This window comes from Ambystoma mexicanum, chromosome 4q, assembly GCF_040938575.1.
Source record: "Ambystoma mexicanum isolate Mex_15411 chromosome 4q, UKY_AmexF1_1, whole genome shotgun sequence".
Classification (NCBI taxonomy): Eukaryota; Metazoa; Chordata; class Amphibia; order Caudata; family Ambystomatidae; genus Ambystoma; species Ambystoma mexicanum.
The window spans coordinates 438274877-438287524 of NC_090928.1; the positions used below are offsets into that span (position 1 = coordinate 438274877).

At 48.1% G+C, this 12648-nt stretch overlaps 1 protein-coding gene across 2 annotated transcripts in view; it reads left to right on the forward strand.

Moving 5' to 3' along the window:
- XPO1 (exportin 1) overlaps positions 1-12648 on the forward strand; it is a 1118801-nt gene that overhangs the window by 698157 nt on the left and 407996 nt on the right. For both annotated transcript variants that reach the window (XM_069608010.1, XM_069608011.1), the window contains exon 18: positions 6005-6188. In XM_069608010.1, coding sequence (XP_069464111.1) covers positions 6005-6188 — 184 coding nt within the window. The remainder of the gene's footprint in view (positions 1-6004; positions 6189-12648) is intronic.

Consider the following 12648-nt stretch of genomic DNA (forward strand, 5'->3'; position numbering starts at 1 on the left):
GTCTGCACCACCCAGATTTACCTGGTAGCTGTGGCTGAGCAGTCAGACTTCCCTCAAGAAGAGTTGGGCAGTATATAGAGTATACACAATAGGGCTAGAAATACAGTAGCACAAGCAAACACTGACCAGAGCTTTGGTATAAAAGTATATCATTATTTAAAAACACACTTGTAAAAATACACTTGCACTAATATGTCAAGCAAGTTCAAACAGTCACCATGTATATACACCTTCCTAGTTAATTATTCTACAAGTTGTTAAAGACTCCAATCAAGCAGTCCCACTAAGTCAGTGCCTTGTCTGGGATTGCTCAAGGGAAGCCCTTATTTATATTTTTTTTATGTCCAGTTCGTGTACTCTGGATGACCACCCTTAAATAACACCCCTCTCTTAGAATCCCCCTGACCCCACTGAGCCAAGAAGTAAGCTTGCTTTGCAAATTGAAAAGGTTTATTTGAGAATTAAACAATATATATATCACACTTTTATAATAAATTAATAATTGATATCACACTTGTGAATATGAGCAGTAATCGGCAATAGGTAATCCTACAATAGCACAGTTCTGGTGATTTATGACTAGGAACAGGAGAATACGGTACAAGAGAATGCCTTATGGTTTCAAGGAGATGCAAAGATTAATAAAAGGCAGTACAGAAATAAACTTGATATGAATTCAGCAAAAGATAATGTGATCACTTTTTCTTTGACAATTCACTTCGGCCCCCCCTGCAATGTAAGGAGATGGTAGTAACACGCACAATTCTCAGGAATGCACACAAATGCAATACAAAGTCCCAGTTCCCCCAGCGAGCTTAGAGGAAAACGGGTATGATTTTAAACACAGGCAAAATCCTTTTAAAGGTGGTGGCAATGAAGTGAAAAATATACTCAAATTGCTTTTAATTCCCTATAGGAGGTTCAGGGTGAGTTATAGCTACTTTAAATTAGTTCAGGATCACTTTAGCAATGATCTATGAATGATTGTCAGGTTGCAAACGAATTTCAGCAAAGGAAAGCCAGGAGCTGCTATTTTGACAAGTGAAGAAATGGAGCCAAATCGCTGCAATTTTTTCGAGCGCGATTACGGAAAAAGTATAATGAATAGAAAGTCGGTTCTGGGTTCGTTGGAAAGCCCAGAATCTTAGCTTTACCATGGATCAATTTCGTTCCTAGGACAAACGGTTCCCGAGATACGGCCGATTTTGTGAAGGTAGATTCTCAAAATAAAAGTAAAGCTCAGAATGACAGAGGACAATTTTTCAGCTTTGAATCAAAAGGAAGGGACACGATTTCTATGATGCAGTTCTAATAGGTTAAAATAGTTTGAATTAGATTATTTTAATCTAAGATTGGGTTTTTGCACAGTCCTAAGGATACTCACACTATGTTGGACAGGAATGCGACTTCGTCACGGATCGGGTTAGGATTGGCTGCGGTTCTCTGGTACTGGTTCCGCGCACAGCGATCTGGGTCAGCTCTCAGCACTGCATAGCAATCTGGTCTGGGTCTGATCTCTCTGGATAATTCTGCCTTCTGGGTCTCTGGTTCTGGCAAAAATTCTTGGCAAATATTCAAACAGCTCGCCCGGCTGTTGAATAGTTTGCAAATGATTTGGAGGCCTGCTGAAAAAGGATTCAGCTTGTGGATTCAGGCCTCTCTGCTACAAGTTCTGGAGTTAATTTCTGGTCTCTGGAGATTGATGGATTTGAAGTCTGGATGTGAAGTTGTCTGTCAAAATGCTCCACAGAAAGTGAAAACGAAAGTCCCTGTCTGGCTTCCAGTGGCTCTTATTATGTGTTTTGAAAATGGGTGGATCGGCTAATTCTGCATGCCCAACCCTCTCAAGATTTGATAGGCCAAAGGATTCTTTGGTCCCTGATTTGAGAAAGAATAGTGTGTCTCATTGTGATGTCAGCCATTTACGATCTATTGAAGAAAGCCCATTTGCTTTTACCTTAATCATTTTTCATAACTACACATTTCCCAGATACACAGTTGTTTGACATTACATATACATATTACAGATTACTTAAGGTACATTCTGGCCCAACTCTGATCTTCCTGGGGGCTTGCATTCGAAAATGACAACTTATTTTCGTTTTTAGTTGATTTACCAATATCTGACGTTTACCAAAAATTGCACACATGTACACCGCCTTTCTACCCATATTCCAGTAAATTTTCATTTTTCTAGCGTGAACCCCGTGTCTGCAATCTCCATAATTCATGGGGTTTTGGCTCAGAACATCGTACGGAATTGAGTTTGGACTCATTGTAGGTACAATTTCCATTTTAAGGATCTCCAAATTGTACATTACTGTCATCTGGTTACAATTAGTTATCAGTGTTTTTATAAAACATATATTTGCCTTCAATTCACTTCAGTGTTTGGGTCTGCCCCCAGAAACTTGGGAGTCAGGGATCACATGTCTCTTCTGCCAGGCAGAGCTCTGTTTACAGTCCACACCCAAATTAACATACCCCATTCAATTGCAAGAGTCTATTGTGTCGGCTGAGGTCAGCAGGCCATGGGGCCACTCTGCATTTAGTTAGCATGTCCATGTGATCTCCTGGCTTCTTGTGTGTTCTGAGGTGAGAAGGTTTTCCAGCCTCTTGCAATTGAATCAGCCTGTCTTCAGGGAACAGCAGGTGTTTAAATTCTTAATTAACCAAAAAGGCTTTGAAGGTTCCAACTGTCTCAGGAGGCTGGCAACTCCTGAAGTACAGTTCTACTGTCAGAGTTTAGACCGCTAGCGCCGGTTTGTGTCCAAAGCTGGTACTGCACCTATTTTTTTAGGCGTTGTCCTGAATTTGACAGGAGTATTTTGTTTGACAGCTCTAATCCTTGCTACCATTGTTTTGATGGGCATCCTTACAGTAGAGTGGTGATGTGGAACCCCCCTCAGAAAGGTTGAATCTTTAGAGTGGTCTTGTGCCCCTGATTTTAGCAACTTGTTGACATCAATTAAAAACAGATTTTGAACACATTGAAATGGACATTTTGAACTTGCACTTCAGAGAAACAGCAGTGATTTCAAGGCGCTTTTGATCTAACAGGCACTGCTATTTTTCCTTTGGCACCACCTTTCACCCCTGGCGCTTCTGGTCCATCACGCTTGCTCTGGTGGGTGGCAGGTAAGGCGACCATTTTGGTGTGCGCAAAACTGCGCGGTTCTCTTGGTTCTGGGATAGAATGATGGGCGGCGACAGCTCAATCCCCACATCTACCCAATCTGTTGATTCAGTTTTTGTTGTTGCCTAATAATTCAACATGGGTCAAAACCCTTGACAAAGTCTAGGTTAGGACACCACTTATTTAGCAAAACAGAGGCGAGCGTGTAACCGTAGATGGCACTCCAATAATTTGTTAAAAAAAGGGAGAGAAAAGGCAGAATAGGAAAAACACACAGTACCAACACTTTTAAGAAACCACAGCAAGTCAAGAAAGGCAGGGTCTACTGTAGAGCAAAAAGTTCATAGGCCAGGCCCACTTTTGGAGAGAGCAAGGCGGAATGTGCCCAAGATCACGCCCTGGAAATGCACTCAAAGTCTTTGCAGAAAAGTCAAAAAGAGGTTGGATCAAGTCAGAAAGGTAATGTTAACAGGTCTGAGGTCACCCCAGGATAGAGAGAGTCAAGGATTTACGGGACACCTTGGACAGTCTGTTGCAAGGAAGACCAGGCGGGACACAGTACCTGAAATGGTGAGAAAGCTCCAGCGGGGGCAGTTGTTCCTGGTAGCGGGTGCAAGTCGGAGCTTCGTCCAGGGGAAGAGGATCTCGCTGTGGAGGAAAGCTGGAGGTCGTTGCACTGCCAGGGAAGAAACCAGCCGCAGAGTTTCCCGGTTAAAAGGTACTACCCTTTTATTTGTGGTAGTGGTGAAGCGTGGCTATCCGGCCGCCGGGGTGCTTGGCATGGGCGATTCCACCACGAGACGATCCAGGAGGCGAAAAGGGCGAACTGGTTGGTCCCACCAGCTCAAAGGGAAGAAGACTCTCCTGGAAGATCTCCTCTGTCGTCGGGAAAGTGGTGAGTTTCGTACAGCAGGGCTCCACCGGTGGTGTCGTCGTTGTAGAGGGTTCAGCTTCTCCCCTCTTCGGATTCTTTAGGTCCTGTGACGACTTCTGAAGTTCCAGTCCTCAAAGCCCTGCTTTTATGCAGCAAAACCCCCATTAATCAGCCTAGCTGTCACTCAAACATGCTAAGTGGTGAGCCGAGCGGCTCACCACTGGGCCAATCACACAAGAGTGCGACTTGAGCTGCCAAGGCAACTCAGTCCAGGGTGCCTCATCCCCCTCCCACACATCCTGTTGACCCCAGACAGCGTGTCACAATTTGGAGGGCTTCTGTGGAGAAGCCTGCCAAAAAGTGGAACAAAGGGCTCGACTTGGGTTAGAATTTCAGAGGCGAACACAAACGCCATTTTAAAACAGAGTCCTGGCAAAAAGACCCAACCTGGGAATAAATATTAAATAAATAACCCGGCAGTATCTTTAACATTGCACCAAAAAGTGGTGCATTTAAAATGAATGGGAAAATCCCATAGGAAATATTCTGGTGGAATATTTCACGTGGTATCCACTGCCACCAGCCAGAAACTCGACAAGGGGGGACTTGACATTGCCCCCTTGGAAAACAGACCCAGGGGCAATTGAATTACCCCTACAAGTACTTCCACAATATGATGGTTTATACGGTTCTGTTCACAATTTAAGACTAGTAAAGCCAATGGTGACTTTACATGCCCTGGGAGACAGTAGTCAGTCCCAGGGTATGGAGTCTGTTTGGGGGTCACTATGACACCCATGTGTTACTGCACTGAGGGTGCTGTGTAACACACTTAACAAAAACACATGAAGCCCTATGGAGTAAAAGACCCCATAGCCCATAAAACACATTACATAGTGGGAGAAAGAGTCTCACTCTTAGCAGGAGAAAAAAATGAACCCCAAAAATCCAGCAAAGCTGCTGGGGGACTCGCTAGGTTTGGGAAATTAGCCTCAACAGAGAATTATCCCTAACAGACACTCGGAGAAGCACGGACACCTAACACCAGGAATTGCTAGTCCAGCAAGTGGAAGGGTTTTGCCATCTGGTGAAATGGCAAGGGCATCAATCCTATTGAATGCTCACCTAACTCACCTGTTAGATTCAGGACTGGTTTTCAATTCTCTTATAGTCTACTTGGCTGCACTTTCGGCATACCCAATGTCCCAGAGCAAGGTTTCATGGTGGAAAGTTCCTGTAATTAAAGATTTTATGGAAGGGGGTAAAGAGACTTCATCCCCCTTTTTCCAACCCAGCTCCCGGGTGGTACTTGAATGTTGTACTTAACAGACTAATGTGGCCCCCTTTGAACCAATGCACAAGACTAGCCTTCAAGCACTCCCCTACAAGACCGCCTTCTTGGTGGCAATCACCTGTATAAGGAGAGTTAGTAAACTGCGGTGCCAAGACATCTCTTTGCTGCTGTTCCTTCACCCGTTCCACCACCATCTCTGGGAACTGCAAGCTAGTCTATGCACAGCATGTGATTCGAAGCAGATTCACAAGCATCAGAAAACATGCTTTACCGTAATAGCATTTCTGGTGGTTGTCTGCTTAGATTCACATGCGCCCACCCTCCTTCCCCTCGTGGAGTAGAAGGAACATAGACCTCTTACACCTCTCTTCTGTACATGCTGACTTTAAGGCTCCCTCATGGCAGAAGAAACACAACCAGAGGAACCTCGACACGTGAGGGATTTTGGGTATACGTCACGTTGGGGATAGTGTTAGTCACGCCCATGTCGACGTCCCCCTTCGATCTTCGAAAGAAAGATGCAATACTCTAATTTCCACTAGATATTGGACTATTTGCACAGCATGTGACTCTAAGCAGATAGAATCATCAGAAATGCTATTATGGTGAGTAATGCATATTTTACAGGGGTAGGTAATTCGTTAATCTTAAATAAAATTGTGTTTTACTCGACATTTCTTTATTTTTTTCCTGGTTCTAGAATGTTGATATACTCAAAGATCCGGAAACAGTCAAGCAGCTTGGCAGCATTTTGAAAACCAATGTCCGTGCTTGTAAAGCAGTTGGTCATCCCTTCGTAATTCAGCTTGGGAGAATTTATTTAGATATGCTCAATGTGTACAAGTGCCTCAGTGAAAATATTTCGGCTGCTATTCAAGCTAATGGTAAGTTTTGAATTCACTGACACGATTGCCTCTAAACCCTTGATTTAAGGATACTGTCTAAATACATGGTGCATTGATATTTGTAATGTTTTTAATACGGTGGTTTAGATTAAAAACCTACTGTTCTGTCATTGTTTTTTTAGCTGGTTCCTTTAAGAAAAACCATTTGTTTTGAAATTTAAAGCAACAAAATAAAGTACAGCATAACATCACAACCTGATTGGTTGAATTGCTGCACAGTTTTAGATACCGGAAAGTTAGCCATGTAAGCAAAAAAATGAAAGCAAATAAGGTACAGACGAAGAAAACTTTATGTATTCCCATCCATTTACACAGTCGAGGGCGATCTGCCGCGCCGCCCCCCCCCCCCCTCTCCAAAGGATGCAATAGTATGTTTAATCAGGCCAGCAGCAGTGGATATAAGTAGCTTCTTATATCTATTAAAATCCATAGGTCCCCCTCGCCCCCCCATAGCCCCAAAAGAAATGTATCTAATGCCGGCACCCCCCATATAGTATGCATAAAGGTTGAACCCCCACCTTAAACAACTAGTGCAGTCGGTGCAACCCGCTTGTAATCAACTCTATGGGTATTTTAAGTTGAATCGGCCTGACTCTGGCAGAGATCCCAATTGCCCTTGGAAGCATTAACTCTTCCACCCATTCCTCTGTTTAAAAGGAACTTGCATCTCTTTTCCATCTTGTTGAGAGTGGGTAGCTTGTTGGTCCTGAAGGCTGCGATGACCTGGTACAAAGTGGAGATAATGGGTCAAGTTTGTCCAGGGAGCAGATAGCTTCAAGTGGAGGACATGAAGTTATGTCCTGCCGAGAGCTGAATTGGGTGTTCAGGGTGTGTGAAAATTGCATGTGGTAATATTGTTCAGAGTTCCGGAGTCCGAACATCCTCCTCAGTTCAGCAAAGGGAACCAGTTCACCCTCCTTCAGCACATCTGAAAGGCGCTGCACATTACATCCCTCCCACGTCCCAAAACGGCCCATTTTATCGACCTTTGGCAACTGCACATTACACTGCAGTGGCTGGATGAGGGTTTCTTTCGGCCACCCCAGCCTACATGCCGGTGGGCCTGTGCCCAAGCCTTCCTAATATGCTGCATCATAATCTGAAGCAGCCGTTTCTTAGGGTCTATGTATAGAATTTGGGAGGAGGCAAAGCTTGCGTCCACCTCAGCTTGGCCAATATATGCTGGGGTTAGGGAGTGCGGTGTATCCAGTCATTTACCAGAGCAGGTTGACTGGCCCAGTAATATCTTTGCATGTTGGGAAATCTGATGTCCCCACCCCCTTCCAACACCAATCTTTGCAGTGTCCCCAAGGTGATACAGTGCTGTTTGCCACCCAGCAGAGGATGGCATCAATTTGATCAAATTACGACATGGGAATTGGAGTGGGGCATTCTGTAATGAGTAAAAATATCTGGGTATGGTAAACATTTTGAATAGGGCTGCCTTCCCAAGCAGTGTCAGTGGGAGGGATTTTCAGTGGACTACATCTTGAACAAATTGGTCAGTTATGGGGTGGAGGTTTGTGTGAAAGAAGTCGCCATGGGTGGATCCTACCTGTATGCCGAGGTACTTGCAGCCTGTGAGTGACACCTGATACCCTGAAGCGGTAAGCGAATTGACTTTTGCAGTTCACCCAAGGCCACTAATAGTTTGAACTCCAACGTCCCGTCCCCTTGCCTCCATACTGTATGGACTCCGTTGACTCCGCCCTCCGGCACACCTCCCAGTCCTCTGTTCTGTCTCGTCTGGAGCGGACCGCTTTCACCAGCGCTCCTAGGTTTGGCTTCAGCCTTGTAATTCCACGTGCTCTTCCCCGGATACTGTCTTTTGTCTTTATTCAGGTACTCTGTCCTCTGGGGCCACTCTCCTCCCTGGCGCTTGTCGACGTCTTTGGGTTTCAGCCGGTGTCAAGGGCTCTTGGAACCCCACGCTCTTTGCCTCCGCTGCCTTGGCCCCGATCAGGGCTGGGAGGGTTGTTCGGTGTTTGATGCACTTACATTGCGCGTGCTCTGTAGAGGTTAGCTCTGTGGAGAAAGCTCTTGCAACGATCGCCTCCAGAGGACTTGAAGGACTTTGTCAAGCACAAGTCAAGACCCAAGGTGGGGCCGTTTTTATCATCTGCACCCTGCAAGGGTGACTACTTTCCGAGGAAAGGTCAGAGCAGGAGGGACTGTTCATGTTCTAACACCAGCTCGGGTACCGAGGCTGCTTCGGCTACCGGCCGCCTGGCCGAGGGTTAGTTGGATCCTGCCTGTGATGTCGCTGAGGGGCCGCAGGGTTCTTTTACTGGGTGTCCACCCGAAAAGCTACGCCTTACTGCCGGACAAATGTCTGAGGGCGCGCCTGTACGCAGCACTATCAGTGACACAGCCGAGGGTGCAGCGCCTACCAGGCCCCGTCCTGAGGTGCAGGGTTGGCCTCAACATCCACCGCTAAGAGTCCTGGAGGAGGCCGGGCCTAGCGTGGCAAGCACCACGGTGCAGTCACATGGCATGCAGCCTGACAAAATGGCCGCCGTGCCAGACCAGATGGCTGCCCGTCCGATACCACACCCTTTTGGCAAGCAGGTGAGAGAACAAGTTTTGAAGTGGGACTGGTCTTCGCCAGGTACTTGGCCTACTGCATATACTTCAGTGTCGCTGGGCAGATGGACCCTGCAGGCAGCAAGGCAGAGTATGCCCAGACCTCAGCAACCTCGGAGCTCTACTCCTGTGCCACCTAGCGTCCCACCGGCCTGTGAGGACATGTATTTTTAGAAATTCCTCTCGCTACCAGATCCCCTAGATGGGAACCATCCTTCGTATGTGATCGGGGACATTTTCCCTCTGCGCCCATAGTCATTCTTCCTATGGCTCCAGCACCTCTGGCCTCTGCGCAGCCTCAGCTGCCCACCACGGTCCCCACGGTTCCAGCTCCTCTGCCTCCTGCACCCTAGGCGGTTCTATACCAGCCTCCATGGCAGCCTCCGGCTCCGGTCACAACACCTCAACCGGCGCTGCCCGGTACTCCTCCACCTGTTCCAGACCACCAGGGCCCTAGTGGACATCAATGAGGACGACCACCCCGATACTCCGTCTTCGGCCAAGGCATTCCATGAGCGGCTCGTAGGTCTGGCCAAATACTTGGGGCTTCCACAGCCCGAGGTTGAACAAACTGAGGCAGGGGTCCTGGTCGGTCCTCGCTCTACACCCTGCAGCGGGAACGGGGATTCCGATGCAGAAGCCGGAGGGTGAAGGCTGGGAGTTGAGGCCATTAACCCTCTCCACCGCTCTGCTGGGAGCAGCAACATCTATTCCTCATGAAACATCTGATGCGGAGGATCCAGGGGCACCAGAGCGCCCCCCCATCCACAGCACCCGCAGGCCCCCACAAGGCTTTTCCACGCAAAGTGGAGGCCATGGTTGCCATGGCAATGCCCTGGCGCTCAGCCATAACAAGAGCAACAAAGCATTTCACCCTCGCAACCCGGAAAGCAGATTGGCCCCCTCACGCCTGCCAGCCCGCCCCCTCCCGCCTTAAAGGGAGAGGTGGCCGACCGACAGGCGAAGCCGGAGGGTGAAGGCCAGGAGTTAAGGCCATTCACCCTCTCCGCAGCTCTCAGCTGCTCCCAGGATGCCGCCTCCCTTTGGAACCTTCCAACAGCGCTCCGAGGTAAGCTGCATCCACTGTCCGCTGTGCAACGATGCACCACGCCCCAACCAGACCCCTTGCACCCGCCCTGGACCTCATCCCCTCTGCCAGAGACCCGCTTACAGCATACCTCTTAACGCACACTCCCCACTCGTATCAGGAACGCCTGGTTGCGCTCCCGCACAAAGCTCTGTCCTCACCGCCAGCAGCTGATGTTGACATAACAAACTTGCCCTACCTGACACCATTTGCCAGCCGCCACTGACCCCTGCCAAACCCTCAATGAACTCTGGGACCACCACAGCTCAAGTCCCATACGTGCCCTACTATAAAACCACTCTGAACGTGCCAGTCAGATACTACTCTACGGCATCTGAATGTACCTTTGCACAGCCTGACCTGCCTATGCCTACTACCTCTATAGGGAACAGCTCTATATCTAGTCCCTCATATAGGGCCCCTCCACCCCCCGTGGCACCCCTCAAATGTGCCCTCATCAATGCACACTCCCTTCCCGCAAATGCACTGGAGGTTCTAGATCTTATCCTAAGCAGCGACATTGACCTAATGATTACCGAAACCTGGCTCTCTGATTCCTCAGGACCAGCCCTCGGGTCTGGCCATTCCTCCAGGCTACAATATCTTTAGACACGACCGCCCCCTCCAGAAAAAAGATCGGGTAGCCCTAATTGCTAAAAACTCTATTTCCATATAACAATTAGGAGGGGATCTTAGCCATAACTGTGACTACCTTCCTCTCAAAGTTAAGGTCTGCGCGAACTCTACCATTGCTATCCATATCATCTATAGACCACCGGGACCAGTGGCAGACTTCCAAGGTGCACTGATACATGCCCTTTCAGACAACTTAAAGAAAACGTCCCAATCCATTCTCCTAGGAGACCTGAATCTGGGCTTCAACGACCCTAATGATACCCAGGCAGCCTCCCTCAGCAAAGAGTTATCCACTCTAGGGTTCACTCAGGCCATCCAAGTACCCACACATAGCCCAGCGAAAATTTATCAAAGAATGCGCCCTCTCCCTTGCTCCCCTTCATCACAGCGTTCATGAACGCCTCCTTCCAATCTGGCTATGTCCCCACTAGTCTAAGGAAGCATGGATTCGCCCTCTCCTTAAAAAGCTGTCCCTTGACCCTACTATCCCAGGAAACTAAAGCCCCATCACAACAGTCCCCTTCCGTCTAAAAATTCTGGTCAAAGCAGCCTATCTGCAAATCCAAAAGTTCTTGGAGGCAAATAATGTGCTTGGCCTTAGGCAGTCGGGATTCCGTCCAGGACACGGCACCGAAACTGGCCACCTAGACCTAAAGAATCAAATGGATGACCGGAGAGACGCGTGCAAACCCACTCTCCTCCTGCTCCTTGATTTATCAGCAGCATTTGACCTAGTGGATCACAACATCCTCTGTCACCACCTGTCCACTAGTGCCAACTTCTCCACTACAGCCATTGCTTGGATCACCTCGTTCCTTCGGGAAAGGGTTATGAAAGTCTTCTGACTCAGCCTGTGCCCACCCAAGCCTCATCAAATATGGAGTCCCACACGGTTCCTGCATTTCTCCCACCCTCTATAACCTGTTTACAAGGTGTTGGGGAGAATTCTCTGTTTAGGCTGAATTTCCTAACCTAGTGAGTCCCCCAGCAGCTTTGCTGGATTTCTGGAGTTTTTTTTTTCTCCTGCCAAGAGTGACACTCTTTTCCTCACACTCTTGGACATGATTTGAGGGGTTCCTTTGACTGTTAATGTGTTTTATGGGCTATGGGGTCTTTTACTCCATAGGGTCTCATGTGTTTTTACTAGGTGTTACACAGCACCCTCAGTGCAGTGACACAGGGGTGTCATAGTGACACCCCACCATAGACCCCATACCCTGGGACTGACTACTGTCTCCAAGGGCATGTAAAGTCACCATTGGCTTTACTAGTCCCAAATTATGAACAGAAACCAGTACAAACCATCATATTGTGGACGTACTGGTCGGGGCAATTCGATTGCCCCGGGGTCTGTTATTCGAGGGGGCACGTCTCCGACCCCCTGGTCGAGTTTTGGCTGGTGGCAGTGGATACTACTTTTTATATTCGACGCAAATATATCTCTATGGGATTTTCCCATTGTTCGAGGCTACCAACTTTAATTATTTAGTTCCTATAGCCTCGAACATACTGCCGGGTTATTTATTTAATATTAATTCACCGGTTGGTATTTTTTGCCAGAACTCGATTCTAAAGTGGCGTTTGTGTTCTCTTATGTGACTCCAACCCAAGTCGAGCCCTTTGTTCCACTTTTTGGCGGGCTTCTCCACAGAAGCCTCCAAAAGTGGTGCCACTCTGTCTGGGTACCACAGGGGGTTTGGGGGGGGGGGTTTAGGCACCCTGGACTGAGTTGCCTTGGCAACTCAAGTCGCACTCTTGTGTGATTGGCCCAAGTGGTGAGCCGGCCGGCTCACCACTTAGCATGTTTGATTGACCGCTAGGCTGAGTGAATGGGCGTGTGCTGCATAAAAGCAGGGCTTTTGGGACTGGAACTTCAGAAGTCGCCACAGGACCTGAAAATCTGAAGAGGGAGAAGCTGAGCCGACCTGCAACGACGACACCACTGGTGGAGCGCTGCTGAACCGTCTCACCACTTCCCAACGACAGAGGAGATCTTCTTGCCGGAGAGTCTCTTCCCCTTGAGCTGGTGGGGACAACCAGTTTGCTTTCTTTTTCGCCTACCAGGACGTCTAGTGGTTGAATTGCCCGTGCCAAGCACCCCAGCAACCGGATAGCCACTTACCACTGGACCGT